Source organism: Copadichromis virginalis, linkage group LG1 (assembly GCF_057382275.1).
Source record: "Copadichromis virginalis isolate Kocher_CV1m ecotype Utaka linkage group LG1, C_Virginalis_male_GT1.1, whole genome shotgun sequence".
Taxonomy (NCBI): domain Eukaryota; kingdom Metazoa; phylum Chordata; class Actinopteri; order Cichliformes; family Cichlidae; genus Copadichromis; species Copadichromis virginalis.
Genome location: NC_140618.1, coordinates 15,861,871 through 15,882,649, shown reverse-complemented (window position 1 = coordinate 15,882,649; position 20,779 = coordinate 15,861,871). Strand labels below are relative to the sequence as shown.

General features: G+C 42.2%; 1 protein-coding gene across 1 annotated transcript; it reads left to right on the top strand.

Annotated features, from left to right (window-relative positions):
- Positions 1 to 152: 152 nt before the first annotated feature.
- Positions 153 to 19,596, top strand: urb2 (URB2 ribosome biogenesis homolog). Its single transcript, XM_085452466.1, has 12 exons — positions 153 to 211; positions 1,824 to 1,974; positions 2,063 to 2,239; positions 2,470 to 3,596; positions 3,695 to 3,833; positions 4,925 to 7,367; positions 8,049 to 8,209; positions 8,452 to 8,562; positions 11,223 to 11,465; positions 14,468 to 14,564; positions 16,174 to 16,307; positions 19,193 to 19,596. Exons 2-12 carry the CDS (start codon positions 1,849 to 1,851, stop codon positions 19,388 to 19,390), a joined length of 4,956 nt encoding a protein of 1,651 aa, XP_085308592.1. The 5' UTR covers positions 153 to 211; positions 1,824 to 1,848; the 3' UTR covers positions 19,391 to 19,596.
- The last annotated feature ends 1,183 nt before the right edge of the window (positions 19,597 to 20,779 follow it).

Sequence of the window (20,779 nt, the reverse complement as noted above, 5' to 3'; positions counted from 1 at the left end):
TCCGCACTTCTCGTACTTATAGTACGCACCGTACGTAGTACGCGTAGTGCGCGTACTTCAAGCGTGCAGACCCTGAATTGAGACACAGCTCCAGTCTCCGTTGGCCGACAGGTTCATATCGTCTCTCGATTGCTTGTGCCTGGGCCGGCAGGGTGAAAGTTGAGGGGTCGTTCAAATCAGAAAACAGGAGACACGTGCGGATTCCAAAGCAGTAAGTTGAAAGACCTAAATTTGTCAGATGTGGGTCGATGGTAATAATCAAGTAAATCAGACGTTCTGAGCTGATTTGTATGCGTGCAGGCGGCTAGCAGCACCGGGATTAGTCCATGTTAGTATCAATATATGCTGCGTAGCTAGCCGTTAGCATTAAGCATGTCAGTGTGTGTTTCTGTGATGGGACTTCTACTGGTTTATCATTCTTATAAATGATTTTTTTTTTACTTTATAAGTTAAAGTAACTCCGACAGATGGGCAAATAAACTCGGAACAACAAGTACTCTATAATATAAAACGACAGAATGCATAAAAACGATCAGTTCTAGATTATGAATTGATGACTTTTGTTTAAAACGGTAAAGAAAAATTTATCACTGCTGTAAAGACTTCTCGGGCTGCTTATAAATAGTGCAAAGCGATACACTCTCAGGCCACTTCACTAGGAGCACCTTGCTAATATCGGATTTGATCCCCTTTTCATTGAGAGCTTCCTTAAATCTTCGTGGATTCATCTTGAAAACATTCCTCAGAGATTTTGATCCATGTTGACATAATAGTATTACACAACAGCTGCAGATGTGTCAGGTGCATTTCCTCACCACTGTGTGAATCTCGTCTTCCACCACATCCCAAAGGGGACCATATTGAATTGAGAGCTGATCACAGCAGTTCACAGCAGAAAATTGAGACTCGTCAGACCAGCCAGCTTATTTCCAGTCTTTTTTTTGTGCTCATAATTAGTTTAATAGATATAAATAATCAGTTGTTTGATCAATAAAGTGAAAAAAAACCCCGCCTTGAATGTAGTCACATCCGGTTGTAATCCAGATGTTAGACAGATGGGGAGCAGTCTAGTGAGTACAGAGAGTTTGCAATGATGGGGATAACTGATGTCTGATAATTTAGATGAAGCCTAACACAACTGTTTTGCTGTTTGTTCATAGGTAAAACTCACAGTGTCATTACATATATATGTGTATATATACATTACAACATATGTCACAAATACTAAGACACGCATTGGTGCTAAAATAAAGTCAAGCAGCCACTTCTATAGAACACTATATCCCCTCACTCTTGACACTATTTCCTGTTATTTAAGTAGGAGTAGGTGAAGTTCAGGGTATTGACAAATACATATAAAAAGCTTTGAAGTTAAAATGATGTGGTTAACTGTTTCAGACAGCTTGTTTAAACACTGTGCCAAACTTAATTTGCTTGTCACTAAACTACTTCATGTGTATAGTAATTCTTTTCATTTTATCGCAGCTATTTGGAGGATGCTAATAAACTAAAAAAATGGATGGAATAGTTTTTTCCCTTTTATATAAAAAACAGGATCTGAATATTACTTTATAACTGACAGACAGTTACATACTTCTATAGCATCTATTTATAAAAATAAAATGAAGTAAAACTTCCAATTATTGTTGCATAAAATAAGAGTCAGGAAAAGCCTTACTTATCTCTTTCTGTTTCCTTGTCTGTCTTATATAATCCCAGCTAGCTGGTTTCACCATCACTAATGATTATCAGGAATATCCAGGTTTCCTCTTTCTTCTCCTCTGTGTAACCGCTCACTCCTTGTCTTCTTCCTGTCTTTCCAGACCTTTTGCATCAGCAGCTGCAGCGATGGCTGCCATCTACTCGGGTATCCACCTGAAACTAAAGAGCCCACAGACTCCATGGGATAACAAGCTGAAGCTGGCACGTTTTGCCTGGATCTCCTCACAGTGCCTGCTGCCCAACAAAGAACAGGTAAAAGTGGAAGCTTGTGAATGTTTGTAGTGCGGTAATTTCTTTTTTGGCGTGTATTAAGCAGCAGCTAACCTAAATCTGTCTGTAGGTGCTGTTGGACTGGTGCACCCATGCCCTCTCACTCTACTACAGTAAAAAGGTGGAGTTTTCCCAGGATTTCTTGGAAGGCCTGTGGTGCTACCTTGATGATGTGCTTCACAGCCGGAAGCTCCAGTCTTTCCTCAAGCAGGGAAAGACCATCACTCTCAAGCTCAACATGGCACAGGTACTCCAGCAGTTAAATCAGAAATCATGTCTGTGATATAACAGCACATGTGATCTCCTCTGACTCTGTCTTGTGTCATTAGAAGATAGTAAGAGCATGTCCTGCACAGTTCTGGGTTAATACTACAGTTGTAGCATGAATTGATAAAGACGCAATTATACTAAAAGGTCCCAGAATTACTAACTTGACAAGTGGAAGTTTTACTCACAGCTTTTTCTCTTTGCTTCCAGCTGCTTGACCAGCTGCAGAAGTGCGCACACGTTGGCTCCAAGTTGTCGGGGTGTGTGTCCTATATACTGAGCGTGTGTCAGTGCATTTTCTCTTCTCCTGCACTCTCATCTGTTTTTACATCAAAGTATGAACTTATGGTTGATCTGCTGGCCAAGCTCTGCTCGCTGGCCTGTCGTGAGCTGCAGGAGCAGTTGCCCATGGAATACCTAAAGAAGGAGCCTGTCACAAGTCACGATGAATCGATGGCCGAGTGTCTTCAGACTGAACCTGCAACAAATATGGAGACTTCCCAGATGGACATGCTGAATGGCAGTTCAGTAGATCAGCCACAGTCGGACGTTGACAAATCCTCTTCCAAGCCGAAGGAAAACCTCCATTCAGCTAACCTATTTGAGGTGTTGCTTCAGGTGCTGTCATCGTATTTGTCAGTGCAGCGACAACAAGCCAATCCTAGCAGAGTCTCTAGTATGGTGACAAACCACCTACTCCAACCCTTCGTCCTGCTCCGGCACCTGCTGACCTCGGGAGAATTTGCAGCGCGTCTCGCTCACCTGCGTCTCCGTCAACAGCTTTGTAGAGACATCCGCATGAAGATGGACTCCATCCTCCAGTTGGCACTCTTCCCCTCTGAGCACCTGAACTTGTACAAGGAGGAGCTCCTTCCACCTAAAGAGGATTCTGGGAAACGTGGTTCAAGAGGGACAAAGGGGCCTTTCAAGCCTGTCAACGCTGTACTTTCCAAACTGAGCGACCGGGGTTACTGTGAGCCATCACTACATTACCCTGTGAAGTCCAGTGCTTTGTGTCTGTTGTTTAAGTTTTTTCTGGAAAAGTACGGGAAAGCGAGGGTAGAAGATGAGGAGGAGCAGAGGATGCTGTGTTTCTACTTTCTAAGCAGATTAGTTCCAACTTTAGATCTTCATCTTGGTGAGCAGAAGTCACCTCCAGCTTCCATGAGCTCCCCAGAGAACTGGAACCTGGCTCTGCTGGCTGTGGAGTCCCTGCTAAGCCAGGCGCTGTCGACCGGTATTTATAATGTGGCCGCAGACAGGATACGACACAAAGACGTCCAGCTCAACTTTTACAGAGCCGTGGGACAACTGCTCTTCAACGAGGCCCAGCCGAGGTAAAGAACAACTTCTCTGCAAAACATTTTTATTCCAATAAAATTACAGAATAATTTTCTTTTCTTATGATAGAAAAATTTCCCGTCTTGACTTTCAGCATTCCATCGTGGTACCGCTGTTTGAAAGTGCTTTTGAGTCTCAATCATCTGATTCTGGAGCCAGATCTGGACCAGCTTTTATCTTCAGCCTGGATTAATGCCGAATGCATGGAAGCACGAGTGCAACGCGCCAGACAGGTCTTCATTTAACTTTTATATTTTACAAATTAAAAAAAAAAAGGACAATAAATCAGTGTTTTTAATTACAAACTCAGTTCTTAAAAGTTGAGATGCTGTGATCTGCAAATCTCATAACCCCATATTTTATTTACAATAGAACACAGAAAACATATTAACTGTTTAAACTGAGAAAAAGTACCTTTGTATATCCTCATATTGGATTTTAGCTGCTCAACAGTCCCAGGTTTTCTTTGTCATATTTTTCATTTCATTATGTGCAAATGTTTTCCCTTAATGAAAGGTGTGGAGTGCAGGCAGGCAGGCCAGCTCAGCACCTGGACCCTCTTCTCCTATGAAGCCATGCTGCTGTAATAAAGTTGTAGCATTGCTAAACTGCATATTGCAGATTAACCTGCTGAAATATGGAAGGAAGACAAGGAAGTCTTTCCCTGAAACAGATGTCACCTAGATAGGTCATGCTTCTCTAAAACCTGTATATACATTTCAGCCCTTATGCTGCCTTTCAAGATGTGCAAGCTGCCAATACTATAGGCATTAATGCACACTCATATTCTCAGAGATGGAGGCTTTCGAACTGAGCGGTGATAACAAGCCAGATGGTCCCTTCTCCTCTTTAGTATAGAGGACGCAGTGTTCGTGTTTTCTAGAAAGAATTTCAAATTTGGATTTGTTTGACCACAAAATAGTTTTCTGGATTTCTGGAAGTGTTCCTTATTTCCATGACAGAATGATGGCTAACTGACGGTCCAAAGTTCAGTCATCCAGTGTTGATTTGTTAGCCTTTGTTAGATTTCTCCAAAATCCCTGAATTTTTGAAATTATGTATTATAGATTATGAGATTAAAACTCTTTGCTTTTTTAATGTTTTAATAAGCTGATGTTTGTCATGACATGTGAAAATGTCTAAATGTAAGCATTTGATATGTTTTTGTGTTTTTTCTGTGAGTTTATAAAATCTGCAGATCATTGTGTTCTGTTTTAATATACATTTTATACAGCACCACCAACTTTTTAAGAATTGAGTTTATTCATTTTAATTTATGAATATTCAGATGGTGATGTTTTAATGAAACTTTACTTGCCAACAGCTCATGGTGTGCAGCCTCCTCCAGACCTACACTAAGCTCCGTCAGCTGCCTCGTCTGTTCTCTGAGCTCGTGTCAGTGATCTGCCAGCCTGCTCTGGATGACCTTCGACCTCCTCTTCTGCCTGAAAGCATCTCCACCTCTCTCAGGACCTGCCTTCTGGACACACCTCCATCCCAAGTTTTAGAGATCTGTTCATCGGTGATGGAGGCCATTAGGAAATACATACTGCCTGACCTGGTGAAGGAGAAAACAGAGGGAGAGCGAATGGAGACTGATGGAGAACATGAGGACCAAGAGAGAAAAGACGCTTCTCTCAAACTCCTCCCCCTCAGTCAGCTGCTTCATGCTGTTTTATTCAATCTGAAGACTCTAGACAATGCCTCTCCTGTTCCCTTGGTGAGGCAGAGTCAGGACCTAATGAAGGGGTTTCAGAGCTTGATAAAGGAGTTACTACGTGTGGTTTCAACAGAGAAGAAGAATAGAAATACAAGTTCAGTTCAGAAGGCCTCAAAGAAAGGCAGAAAAAGTCTGAACCTCAAAGAGAAACCTTCAGAGTCTAAAACTGGAGCACTGTGGGAGCAGAAGACCCTGGAGGCAGCTCTCCTGCTCAGATACACCTGGGTGGAGGTGGATACACTCTTCCACATGCACTGCTACAAATATGCATCTCCTGATGAAGCTCCTTCTAGTTCTCCAATCTCTGACATAGAGAGTCTTTTATCAGGTGACATCTTACCTGCTTGTCACCGTCCGTCCCCCTCCTACAGCCCAATGAGCTGCATGCTGCTCAAGCTCCTCACTTTACAGCAGATGAAGAAGATTTTGCTGGACGACGTGTTATTAGGCGAATCCAGCACCGCAGCGCTTCTAAAAAGGTCAGCACAGTTTATTTTAGCTACATCTGAGCTGGAGGTGAGTCTGGATGGAGAGCAGGCGTGGGACAGGCAGATCAGCAACGTGACCACCAGCTCCTACTTTGCAGCGCACTGGTATCTTGTTACGACCAACTTACCTTTGATCCTTTGCCACCTGAGCAGCGAAGACGTGCGCTGCATAGCTGACGTACTTATCAGCTCATTTCTGAACAGACGGACAGACGGATCAGAAGACTTGCCGCCCGACTCTCTGACCGTCTCCCTCATATCTTCGCAGCTTCTTCAAAGCCCAATGCTTGCTGAGTTGCCTTCACTGTTCTCCGCCACAGTTTGGTCGCTCACACAAAGGATTATCTGTGTGCTCGGGGCAGCACATACACCCGAGGTTTGTTCCACACTTCTGACATTTCAGGAAAGAGAGGCAGTCTCTTCACAGAGAGATGCCAGTCAGCCTCTGCCCACGCTGGTGAAGAAAGAGACTATAGTTGAGGATATTTTGACATCCTCTAAAACTGGAGAGATTTTTGTACTGCTGACTGAAACAGAAAGCAGGGAGCTGGTAGGCTTACTTCAAATCTTAACAATCCTACATCCAGATGGATTGAGCTCCGAGGATCTCTCCTGTGTGTTCCTCCTGCTTTTCTTTATGCTCACCTCCACCTCCTGTAAGCCAGAGAGGATGACAGAATCTGGAGGTGATGCTCTGTTCCTAGGAAAGCTGCTCGGGGTTCTCACTCATCTCCTAGAGAGTAAGAATTTCCAAAGTGTTCTGAAGCTCATGCACGGTAGTACTTTGCTGCAGGCCGCTTTGTCGTCTCTCCTGTGGCATAGAAGTAGTGCGAGAGCTCAAGCCACATGCAGCACTGATTGGTTGGATTTTATCAAAGCGGTGCAGGTCTTCATACAGACCTTAGTCAGTTTGATAATTATCAGAAACAGTAGTGTTCGACTCAACCTGGACCAGTTTGCTTCCTATCTTACTAGCGAGGAAGTGACAAGCATACAAAATGCTGAATCCAGTTCAGGGGCTTCCTTGTCATCAGTTCATCTTTTGCTGGCATCTGTGACTTCTTTCTCCCAAGTGATGATCTCCAATTTGGGAAGAAGCAAGGCACTGGATCAGATTTTAACCCAAATACTTGCAAAAATAACTGCTTCGCTGGTACCAGCTGTCGAGTTTGTCCTAAAGCCCCAAACTCTCAGTGAGGGGGTGAACCAGCCCGCCAGCATCCTCGGTCAAGCTTTTCTAGTAGATGTCGTAACAGTCATGCTGCAGTCTGAGCTGTCCTCACTCTCAGTGGAGGATGAGAACAAGCACAGTGGCACCAGGCTCACTCATATGAGCCTTTATCAGGGCTTCTGCCAGCAGATCCTTAAAGAAATAAGCTCTGCCCCCAGGCCCATGGACTTCCTGGTTTCCTCTCTCCGCTTCCTGTCCTCCTTTTACCAAGCTGTGCAGATGGTGGAGGGAAAAGACACGGAGGAGGAAGGAGGGATGAAGAAGGGAAGAAATGAGCTGGATGACCTTTACATTCAGATACTGCAGACTGTGCACAGGCTACTGACAGGTATATGCAACCATATTAAAAACAAACATCTCATTCACCTGTGCAATCAGTCAGTGTTGTCCTTTCAGTAATTACCTCTGCACATCGCACACATTGACACAGGAATACAACTAAGGGAGTATTTCATGCCATCTGTTAAAGAAAATGAGCTTTTCTCTGTCGCACGTACGACAGTCAGATTCAACCCAGCTAGTTAAATTTCAAGTTGTTTGAATTTGAATTCTGTTGCAGAGGATTCTTGGGCTCCACTAGAGCAGCTTTACATGATGCTTAGTTCGACAACTTATCCTGGGGCCTTGGTGCAACTTTCTTCTGATTGGCTGCTCCTTGCAAACACAATTAAGAATATTTAATTAAGAATATCTGTTCTGGTTGACATCACACAGATCAAAAAGTAATAAAATAATAAAAGAGAAAGCCTGATAAACCCCTTTTTATGAAACCAGTCTCCCTGTTGCCTTTGTCAGTTTTAGTGACAACATTTCTGTTTGGATCAGTATATTTTATGTGTACTTTATTGTTCCCTGTGGGGGAATTCCTCTCTGCATTTAACCCATTCACTCAGTGAAGCAACCATTGCTTGCATCCATCGTGTTATTGAATGGACTGATTTATTATTAATGCAGCACATTAATGATTCTGTTTTCTTGCTAAAATCTCTTTCGATCTCTTTGATTTCAGCTCCCTGGCTGCCTTCAACTGACCTCAGTGCGCTGGAGCCGGCTGTGCAGGAGCTGTTGCGCCACTTGGTGGCGAAAAGTACCACAAGTCGATTTAATCTACTGCTGATGACGATCAGGGAAGGACTGGACATTAGCAAGCTGAGGGCAGGAAACTGCAGGGTGAGGCTGAGACTGAATTTTCCTATTTCAGATTTCATGATCTTAAAACCTGTAGAATCTGCACAATTTAGATTTTTCTGTGTTGTTAATACAATGTTTTAGATGAGAGGCTTTCTCTTTATCTACCTGACAAATGGGAGGTTGTGATTTTGGTTTTTTTTTTTCCCCACAGTGAATAAGAATGTTTAATACTCTGTGTTAACTGTTTTTTCAAACTCTTCTATCTGTTTGCTGCTCTCCAGGAGGCACTATCTGCAGTAATCACCATTAAGCTGCTGTCCTGTTGTCAGCTGCCTGAAACCTGCTCCAGAGCTCTGTGGCTCATTGCACCACAGATTATATCTGCTGTGGTGGTGAGAAAACCAAACACTCACACTCGAACACATACAGAGTTTAATGCAGTGAGAATACACACACACAAAAGCACCACTTTACTCATGCACATATATACAGTACTTAAAAGGGGCCCCTTAAATGTACAATAAAGACAGTAAGAGAGACTGTAGGCAACCTCTGGTAGGCTTGTTAACTGTTGCCTGCAGCTGCCTTTTTCTCTGCATTGCCTGTGTCAGTCGACTGGACTGCCTCTGGCGGCGCTCGGTGTTAGCTACCGTCAGCTTTGTTTCCCAAGTGGTTTCCTCTTGAGACGTGCAAGTCAAATGCTTCCTGGGTCTCTTATTGGCCCCACCTGCACCTGCAGAGAGGCTGAGGTGGAAGCTGTAAACCATCAGGAATATCAGTTGATTACATCATGGTGTTTATGCTCCAAAACATGTGCTTCTTCTGATCCTTCTGTCTAATCTCAATCATATTTAAAGTTTAATCGCATCCCCTGTATGTATGCACATTTTTCAGTTCAATAGCATGCTGGTTTGAACTGTGTTTAAAATTATTATGATTTTTTTCCCCTAATTTTAACGACCTACTTTGGGTTACTGCGGTAATTTTTAAAATTGGTATTAAAATCTCTGCCAGACCACCAAAATGTCCCAGATCACCATGAAGAGAGTGAGGACAGTGTTTTAGAAACAAAATGCATTTCACGCTCGTAGTTTCCCTGCCTGCCTGTCGGGAGGAGCTGCTGTCCAAGCTAAAAGAATATAAAACCTTTTGTGTTATTGCGGGAATGCTGTGTGTCATTGGTCAGTTGTTTGTTTCACAAAAAAAGACGGTTAAATCAGTTTGCACACCTGGTGTGGAATCACTGGAATGATGACAAACGGGGTTATGGGTGTGGGGCACGCCTCGAAATGAAGCCAGCTTTGTTTTGAGGCCAGAGTCAGAAACTGTGACTGGAAAATGAACTGGCTTCAAACTACAAGTTAAATGACTGCTTACATGTTTAGGATTTATGGTTTTTTTTTATTATTATTTAGGTAAAAGCCATTAAACAAGAATAATCAGTTTAACATTCACATTATAGTGAAGACAAGCAGATACTGGGCCATGATGATGAGACGCGACAGTCCGATCTCCGGCTCATCATCTGTGATGGTTTTAGCGACCATGCGCTGGAAGTACATGGGACCTTTTTTATTCTTTTATTCAATAAAAATGCCTGTAATTTTTTAATGCTTGACAGCCACCAGCGCCCAAAGACAGCCACAGTCTTTTGTTCATCTTCTTTGTAATTTTCACTTATGCTCTTTTGGCCTTTTCATCAAGACCCCCACCCACTCACACGGAGTGCTCTGATAGACACACATCCCCTCACTCACGCTTTTGTTATCTGTCAAGTCTGTATTTTTATACATGTGAGAGAGAGCCTGTTCAAAAGCATAAAATATTCTAATTAAATTCTTCTTTTAAGTGAAGAGGCAGAATTTTATTAAAATCTTTTTTTCTTCAGCTCCTTAATGGTGGTTACTTGTCACGATTTCTCTTTGGAAATACACAAAACTACTTTAATTTACATGCCGATTGTTATATTTTTGTTTGCATTTATTTAGTACAGTATTACAATGCTTAACAAATGTATTAGACCACCAGTTAAAAACATAGGAAACACAAGTATTTTAGAAATCTTAAAATTATATTATTTATTCTTTATTTATTATGTGTGTGGTAAGTAGAAAGCTTTTAATGTCATACAATAAAGTGCTGTGTAACTGTGTGTGAATGTAGGCTTGTAATATGGAAAAGTGCAAAATAACGACTACTCCAGGGTTTGGAAAACATTTCTCCTTCTTAAACCAATTCCCAGAGCCCACCAGTGAGGCGTGCCTGCATGCATGCACTGAGTCGTTTCTGCAGTTATGTAATCACCGTTAGTCACCTATAACCACGTGATCAAAATCTCACTGCATGAATAGTTCATGAGGTCATCCATCTCTCCAGCCTCATCTCCAGCTCTACCTGTCTACTCGGTGGACTGTGTTTTTTGCATGAGCTGACACCATGAATCAGTCAACAAATGCAAACTGCAAATATGTAATGTCCTTGCTAGAAGGCGTGGGCGGGGGTTGCTGTGGCCGTGGCCTTTGCTCTCTTAAAAATCATCCTCAGTACTCCTAATGGTTTTTCACCTTAAGGGCTTTCCTGGGTGTTTGAGATATTTGTAAATAGCTGTTATTTTTGCAGGGTTTAGTTCAAACTTTCAGTCCTTAGAAAACATTGACACTTGGAATTTCATTTCTGGGAGTTACTCTGAGCCAAGTACTTTGTGAATGTGGACTCTGTTGCTTTGCATGCTGGCTCATTGTCACTGACTTGATTTAATGGGACCTTAAAATACGATGAACAGGTCCATTGTTAATATTGTTAGGCACACCTGTGCTGCTGTGGGAAGTCATGTCTGCTGTGAAACAGCCTTTTGTTGTCAGTTTTGTTAAATATGTATTTTCGGTATTCATTACATCCAGAAAGCTTTAAAAAAAAAAAAAAAAAAAAGATGAGTTGTGAAGGAAATACTTTAATGTTTGGAAGGCTTGGATTTTTGTAGCTTCTTGCTCTCATTGTTTGTACGTGTTCATCTATCGAACCTTTACTGTGCCTTTGTCTTTCTGTGTTACAGTTCTTAGTGAGATTATCCAGTCAGGACGTCTCGCTGACCCTTCCCTTTACCATTCCCACGATAATGTCGATGACATCACTGCTTCGACAGGGGGAGGGGCAAATCACCAGCCCTCATCATGTGACTTTGATTCTTGGAGCGCTCCAGTCAGTCCCCCTTGACCACATGACCCCAACAGTCTATCATTCAGCTTTCTTGGCTGTTCACGAGGCGCTGTTCGCCATCATCCAGTGTCATCCTCAGGTATGAAGGGACAGGTAAAAGAAGTGGTGCAGGGGTGTGAAACATGCAGTGTGTAAGAGGGTCCAGTCTGGCATAGGGGATTGCTTTTTAATAAGTGAGAACTTATTCAGTTAAATTATATAAAATGTGTTTCACTGCTGCTTAGCTCTAAAATAGTTGACCATGTCAAGGTGTTGTGCGTGTAAATAGACACTGAACATTGTAATGCACATGACAGTGGCTTTGGAAATGTGGAAAAAGTATGTTCTTTAAACTGCACTTGCCTACAGTTCCTGTACAGGCGTGCCAAGAGCTTTGTTCACATTGTGCAAAGCTCTAGTTGCAGCCAAGCAGCAGAGGGTTTCCACTTTGCCACCCTTGGGATCATATCGCTGCTGTATGCAGATGACATGGTTCTTCTGGGCTCATCAGGTGATAACCTTCAGTGTGCATTAAGGCAGTTTGCAGCAGAGTGTGAAGTGACTGGGACCAGAATAAGCACCAATCTGAGACCATAGTTGTCAGCTGGAAAAGGGTGGAGTGCTCACTCTGGGTCAGGGGAGGGGAGAATGGAGCAGGAGATGGATGGATGGATTGGTACCAGTGATACTGACGCTGTGCTGATCTGTTAGGGACTGGAGAGCCCAGGATCTCACGATGGGCTTGGGAACATCTTGGTGTCCTGGGCAGAGACATGCGAACAGTAATGAAAGTTTCTCTGGAATGTCTTAAAGGGAATTTTCAAATTGCAAACAAACTTTCTCTTTGAATTGCAGATGAGCTGATTAGATTTCAGTGTCCAAAGTTCAGGATCAGTTTAACCTGTTACAAGATGTTTTTAGCCTTGACTCAAGAGTTTATGTGCTCCTGGTGTTTTATGCAAAAAGATGAGCAGTTAATTAATTTACTGCAGAAACACAGATCGTTTTTCAGCCATAACTCAGCAGCAGGTAAGGTTTATGTAAACTGCAGCTGGACTCCAAACACTGAATGACCTCCTTGATGTGAGGCCACTCTTCGCTGCTGATCTACTTTAGTACCGACAACAAGATCAAAGTGTCACACCGCTCTGATATCAAATAAGACTTTATTTCAACGTTTAGGTGAAAAAAAACAGTTATTCATTCTATAAAGGATTCCACTGGGAACATTACTCATGATCCACAACAAATAAATAAATCTCCCAAACAATAAATTCTCAGCACCAGAAGGTTTTCCAGTACACTTCTACAAAGACTTATGGCCTAAGGTAGCACCTACTTTTTTTTTTAGAATGGTCACTCAAATTCAGAACCATCAGGCTCTGTCTCCAAACATGAACTCTGCCATCATTGTCTACTTCATAAAACAGGCAAAGATCCTGTGTAACCATCCAGCTACCGCCCAGTTTCACTCGTAAATCTAGACCTTAAAATACTTTGCAAACTCCTTGTCACCACATTCATAATGCATTCTGACCAAACAGGTTTTTATTTGGCTTTGCTGCCTGTAATGCGCAGCCAGGCTGCTGGGTGCGGCTGCTCGCTTACATTATTATTGCAAAAAGCTGAATGAGCAGTTTAATTCTCATAGATAATTTTCTAATAAATTTCTACAAGATGCTTTTGTACAGCTAAAGAACATTAAAAAGGTACTTTTTAAAAGCTGTTCCTGCACTCTGCCCCCGACTTATGAAATCAGACCTACACACTTGTATAATGAAGGTCTCTGTAGGTCAAGGCTGCTGGTTTGAATCCTTGATTTGAAGAAAATGTGGTATGTGGTGCCGCTGAGCTCACAGGATGCCTCGAAGGAATTCCGCTTTCAACAAAAGGATATTGCAGCTCACCAGCTGCATGGAAAACATCACGATGTCTACTTTTTCTGCCTTGTACTGGGAGTGTTCACTTTGCACCCAAAAGGTCGTAAAAATGAACTTTTTTTTTTTTATCCTGAAGAAATGGAGCCATCTACATCCCGGCCCACACGCTTTATTCTGCTCCGGCTTTGTTAATGCGATAATTTTTTCAGTTTTTCTGAATCTAAAATGTTGACAGTTTGTTGTTCAGTAACAGCGACAAAGCCGGGCTGAAATGGGGCAGCTGTGTTAAATAAAGCCAGCCATGAACGAGCTAAGTGATATCAGATGTTTGCAAGGACAAAAGACGACTAAGAGAAGGGGGAAGAGGGGAGGAAAAAGGAGGCAGTGAAGGAAAGCAGAGTGAGAAAGAGACAGGAGTAAAAGATAAGCGATAAAGAGATTAAAGGATAAAACCGGAGATGGAGAACGTGATACATGAGGGAAGTTTCAAGACAAAATAGAAAAGAGGGTTATGTCAGAGAGGTGTGAGGGAGGAGGCTCAGCAGGGAGAGGTCGGGGAGCTGGCAGGCCGGGTAGGTTGGCATGGAGCAGGTTTAAGTCGATGGAAACCGTTGCTGAGCTCCAACCAGAGCTGGTGACATCATCCCTTCCTCATTTATATTCTTCCCGTCTCTCCTTCCCTGCCTCAGTCTCCCCGAAGGGAGCAAGGTACAGACAAAAATGCATGCGTAGCTCTCGCGGGAATCCAACTTTTACCTCAGTCATTTTGCGAGCTGTAAGTTTATGGCTGCTCCGTTACAACTCTGTGAAAGCGATGTAACAGATGGATCTGTCAGGACTGCTTAGTCCATTTTTTTTTTTTTTAACCGTCTTGGATTCAGTTCTCTGCTCTGTGTTTGTCAGATCCTAAAAACATGTAACATTTGTCCTCCTTTGAGTGTTTTACCACACATATGACAGTATTTCATGAGTTTAGGTCGGGTTGAGCACAATTCATGTTAATGCTGTATTAGTGGTGTGAATGGAATGTAACATAATCCAAAGTCAGTTGCAAATCCTCAAGAATAAATCTAATGACTCTTCTGGGAATTTAAGAGTCTACAGTTTTCTGCCAGGATCTATTGCTTTTCAGCAATTGCAGTATAACAGTGTTTTATCAGGCAGAAGTATGACCTATTAAGATATATGTTACTGACTGTTTACTTTTTGTGTGTGTTTCCAGGCGATGTTAAACGCAGCTCCCTCCTTCTTAAATGTCTTCTACCGTCTAGTGGCTTCTATTGTGCAGGAAGGTCGGCAAAGAGGAGACGGTGACGCAGGTAACATTAACATCGTTCACTAATGTGGCCAAACCAGCTCAGTCAGGCTGTTAGGACTGCACAGTGTAAAGTTGTAGGTGAAAGACATAACAGGAAACGTTATCATGTCTTCAAGGCCCAGAAAAACAGTCTGCTTTACTCTGATGAAGGGGCTGTACTAGCGTTCACTGTTCACTACAGATGTGGCTTGTGTTTTGTAACACTGCAGATTACTGAAGAATAATAAATTGCGTTGTGTAATCTGGAGCTGACACAAACTTTGTGCTATGCCCACACATGTTTCAACACTTCTGGCAGTAGCCTCCCAGAAGTAGAGAAGGTTACAGGCTCATTTTCTCATTTTAAATCCACTGTAAATTTAAGACCTCTGTTTGCAGTAACCTCCTACTTAGTCACCATAGGAACTATTCTCTGTACCAATAAGAGTGCTGCATGAGCACTCTGGGGTTTAGCTTTAAATTTTCAGCTGTCTTAATGCTGCAATCACACCATGATGATATTGTCCTCAGGCTCTTGTATCTGTAGAAATAAACATGTATGATTGATTAATGCTTCACTGTGTAATTAAAGAAATGGAAAAAAGGCTGAAGCACAGACTGTATATAAGAACTGGACATTTCTAGGGATGTACCTATCCAGCTTCTTTCAGTGTGATACAACAATATACTAATCAGAGATTTTAAGGGGACACCTGATCAGTTAGGTAACATAAACTATTGTGAATCCATTTCCCTGCATTGGTGGCAGACAACTCCCCCAAAAAAGGCTTTAGTGTGCGCACAGGTTGATGATCAAGTGTTTCCCTTAATGATTTTAGCTGTGTGAATGAAGCTGAACAGAATAACAGAATAGAAAAGCACATAGATTGGCTTGTTGTCACCTTGTTTTCAAGTTTAAGGTGCGGGTACGCCACCGGATTGGCCGCTTTGTGTGGTGCGCAACATCATCGCACTGTCACTTCTATTTACACCGCTGTTAGCTCACAGGAAGTCGCTGCAACATCCTCTGTATAATTTGTCACTCTCTGGGCTTCTGCACTGTTACGCTCGTGTCTTCAACCATAATATGGCAAGTTGCAAAAATTGAGAGGCGCACGATCGGCCACCAAAACGACAGGCCACGTTAGCAAAATTTGACGACATTTTCGGCGTGCTCTCAAATGTCTCTTTGGTTTTTTTGTTCATTAAACATTTTCATTATGAGATTATTGAGTTTTGTAAGTGCAACGTGGTGCTCATTTTGCAAATTATGGCCCCAGTTAGAGTCAAAATGGAGGATAAAGTGCTGTATCATCAAATCTGCTTTCAAGACACTAAGAAGGCAATGCTCTTAAAAGATCACCTAGAAGCTAAAACAGCTCAATTTGCTTGTGACACGAGCCATTACTAATGTCCATCTTTTATATACAGATCATGGATTTGCAGCTTTGTATCTCCAGCTGTCATTGAAAACATCCGGCCGGTCAATGCAGTGTTACGCTCCAGTTTATCTATTGATCATTAGTTTGGTTTGGGTAACATAAAATAAGAATCTTGTAAAGTAAAGAATATCTTTACATTCCACATATGAACATCTGAATAACATGAACACCTTTCTCTGTTTTCTGAAGGTCCAGACAGTGATGTGTATTTCCAGTGCTCCAGGCTCGTAGAGAGGATGTACTCTCACATTGCTGCAGCCGCTCAGAGCTTCACCGCGCTCTCAGCCTTCATGGTGGCTCAGTACGTCACAGAGCTGCAGAAGGTACACACACACACACACACACACACACACACACACACACACACACACACTCATAGTATTACAGAAAGCCAAGACAGTTCCCCATCTGTCATCCCCTGTGATTTTCTACAGCTGTGAGTGACACACACACAGACATTGATGTATGGAAGAGGCAGCAGGATCTCAGATGATCCTTTGATCCAGCCCAGTTTGTCTGGTAGCCGTTGAGCTGAGCGATGGAGGCGCTGACGCTCAGAAGCGGTGATTTCCATTGGCCAAACTGTAGATGTTCACAAATCTCAGTGAACAGGTCCAGGATTACTGTAACTCTGAGTGCTGGAGTGAAGCTCCCTCAGTACAGTGAGTCACGTCTGGCTCCTGAGAGCGGCTGCTCTCAGCTGCCAGACTGTATTTAACATGACGCCAGCCTGACTCAGCAGTTTCCAGTCGAGTCGCATACTGGGAAAAAGAAAATGAGCAAACCGGCGGGCAGACAGACAGACAGAAATAGCGTGGAAGTCATATTTGGGATTCTTTGTACTCCGTAAATCATCTAATAATCCTAAAATTGGACTTATGGGAATAGTTTAAAGACTCTGTGCTCTTTGTAATTTAGCTGCCTCTGTGTCAGAGCTTCTCCTCGTGGCTCTTTGAAGCAAACCTCCTGTGGAGCAGCAAAGCAACATTTTATCAACAGTTTATTAAATTAAATCACCAAACATGGAGTTTGTATGAGTGGGAAAGCTATGATTTCATATCACCCTGTAAATATGCTTTTTAATACTGTAACGTTAAGGCATTTTAATACGGGAATCTATGGGGATTGACTCGCTTTTGCAGAAAGCCTCAAGTGACACCTGGAGGAACTGCAGTTTTGTTTCCCCTCGGTTAGGACCAGCGAAGATCGAGACAGTATTTGCACAAATGTGCAATCCACTGTGAGACTACTCGTCGGTGTGCAAAGTGCTGAATTGTAGATTTGAGCAAAGCTCCAAACCTCACGTGATGAGCAAAGGGGCGATTCGAACTTATCAGTCACAGGGTAGACTGATCTAGGTTTAAACAGATATTTGCATGCGTATGAATGCGTAAAATCTGGTCACAAGGAGCATGATTTTGGTGATTTTCTGCTTTGTGGTTTCTGTTTGTTTGCCCTTCTTCTATGTAGAGTTATATGATGAGCAGGATTTGGTTGCCAGTAAACAGTCCTGTGCTGAGGCCGTTTGTTTGGCAAAATGCAATCTCAAAACCATCGGTTGTTTTGTGCAGTTGTCGCTCTGCATGTAGTCGTTAACACTTTTGTCTTATGCATGAAGGATCCCCGGTTTGAGCACACACGCACACCTAGCCATCAGCTGGACTCTGTCAGGAAGTAAAATAAAACATATAAACGAGAAGCCAAAAATACCAAAAAAAATTTAGTATTTTGAAACAAGGACCAGAAAACAGAACAGGAAATCTTATCCTATCATCACCTGAAAAATAAACACATGTTGGGGGTTTTCTGTTACGCTTGTTGGACCATAAAAAATTGAATATAATTGTATTATTTTCGAGCAAAAACAAGTAGTGCTTTATAAGTAAACACTGAATGTAAATATAAAAAGCAGAAATAGACGAGTGCTTTACATAGCTTTGGTTATCATGTTCATTTTCTGCCTCTTCTGTCTCAGTTTCGTATTTTTCTGCACACAAAGCAGTTACTATGTGCTGCTGACTGCTTTGTTTGCAGAAATCCCCATGGTGGGTTGTTTCCTTCATGTGTGAAGCCTATCATTATGTGACTCAGGTTTTATCTAATCGTTAAACAGGTACAGTCAGCAGCACAGAGCAGCCATCACCTCCTCGCTCATTGTCAGAGGTCTGTAGACTGCGGTCACCGCTGATAGCATCAGGTCATGGTGTGTTACACCTGTGCGTCTGTGGCAGTGTAGTGTAACAGAGATGAATAACCAGACGATATTGAATATCCACTTGGCTCGTTGTGCAGGGTCCACTGAGCACAATCATTGTTGTTTGACTATTTTACGTGTTATTAGAGTAAGACAGCTCCACCCGTCGTTGGCTGAACACGTTGCTCTGCTTCTGTCACTCAGGTGCAGATGAAACGTGTAAGACCTTCCTATTTTCAGAAAACTAAAAAATCCTCTGCAGCAGTGTGACGCCACGTATACTTGATCCCCCAGGCAAAACCCTGTACTGAATTTCATATGTAAACTACAGCGTGGGATTAAAAATACAACTTTTTACATTTTTAGCGCATTTTGGAGCAACAGTGACGCAAACTGCTGATTATTACTATAAAATCTGCTGTCATGAGGTGTCAAACTGCAAATTAATGTAGATCATGTTGTTTTTTTAAGTTGTGATGTTTATCGATCCTATTTGAGAAACTCTTTTTGGGATGCACCTGGAAGTTTGAATCTAGGTTTGTGGACCGTTGCTATGGACTGCTCTGTATTTAGATATTTTCTGGGTTTCTGGGGAATTAATTGATCTTCATTGTTGAATTTTTGTAGTCCTACTCTGAGCATTTGCAGTAATATAGTTTTTGTCAGTATAAATGATTATATCTGTCCTTTGATGTCTCTCTAATTGAAACTTATGGCTGAACTAACGACTTAAATGTGTATTTAACTGTTTCGGCGCATAATTTCCGGTTTGAAATGTTGACATCGGGTTGATGGATATTGCAGCATACGGTATCATATTCCTATGCAAATTTGACCTTGTTAAGTGCAAAACAGAGAGGAAGAGATGTGTGTACACAGGATCATCATTTTGCTGGAACACAGATGTGATTTATGAAATGAGCAAATGATGTCTGACCTCAGATTCATATAAATTCTTCTTGTATCTCTTATTGTCTCTGCTGTCTCGTCCTCTTTCATAAATGACCTCTCCAGGTTACTCTGCGACCAGACGTGAAGCTGCATCTTACTGAGGGCATCTATCTGATACTGGACCTGTGCAAGGAGCAGGATATCAAGTTTCTGAGGGCAGGACTGCCGATGGGAGTCAGGGAGGTCTTCAACGAGCTGTACGGCAGCTACACCCACTATCACAAAGCACAGAGGCAAGGAGAGGAAAAGTACACTGTTTAACTGCCCAAATCGCCTTTGGTTTCAGTTTAGGTTTCAGTTTAATTACACAAAAGTAGATTTTCTGCTTATGTTTGATTATTTTTAAGTAGAAAATCAGTTTTGTATACCATATGATGTCACTGTTGATGTTCTTGCTCCTCGGAGTTTATTGTAAAATTAAGACGGTGGATTTTGTACCTAAGACAATAAATATATGATTTCTGCAATTTTGTTAAATGTTGTGAGAAGTCCTGTCTTCAAAACCAAGACAAAATACACTCACTGTCCACTTTATTAGATACACCTCCACTAATCTAATCAAGCGATCACATGACAGCAGTTCAATACATTTAGGCATGTAGACATGGTCAAGATGAGCTGCTGAAGCTCAAGCCCAACATCAGAATGGGGAAGAAAACTGATTTAAGTGATTTTGAATGTGGCACGGTTGTTGGTCTGAGTATTTCAGAAGCTGCTGATCTACTGGGATCTTCCCACACTGCTTTCTCCAGAGAAACGGAGAAAGAGAAAATGTCCGGTTAGCAGCAGATCTATCGATGAAAATGCTTTGTTGATGTCAGGAGTGACAGAAAAATGGCTAGAATGCTTGAATTAATAACCACTTAATACAATCCAGAAGAACATCTCTGAACCACACTCCAGCAACGCTTGTCAAACCTTAAAGCCTGGATGGGCTACAGCAGCAGCAGAACACACTGGGCGCCACTCCTGCCATCTAAAAAGAAGGAAACTAAGCCTACAGTTCACTCACGCTCACAAAACCTGGACTTAAATTGACCTTCGTGACCTTTAATTCACTCGATGAAGTTAAATTGGATTAAAATGCAATTTATGCAAGACAGTGTGTGAAGTTTATCTGTGTAAAGATGTTTTCCCCCTACACACCTGTCCTTCATTTAGGTGTGAAGAGATATTAAACCTGTTAAAAATAGAAGTTTGGAGAAAGGTTGCCTGGTTTCATAAGTCTGGATTTCTGGTGCAACATTTGGCAGAAAGCTAGCATAAACGGCATGAATCCATCCTGCCTTGTATCAGTGGATCAGTCTGATGGTGGTGTAATGGTGTAGGGATATTTTCTTGCCACACTTTGGTCCCCTTAATACCAACTGAGCATCATTTACTGATTATATCCAGTATTATCCATCTCTTTATGGAGTTCAGCCACTGAACAGAGACCTGCCATCTACAGAGGTTTTCTGATGACTGAGGTGGTTGGATGCATCAGTGGCAGTGATGTGACAGAGTACCGGGCTTTGGTGGACTCCTTTGTCATGTGGTGCAACAAAAACCAAGAAAATAATTGCAGACTTTAAGTAGACCAGAAATCCAGAGGGTCAAGGTGGACGTAGCGGAGGACTATAAATACCTCGGAGTTCACAATGACAATAA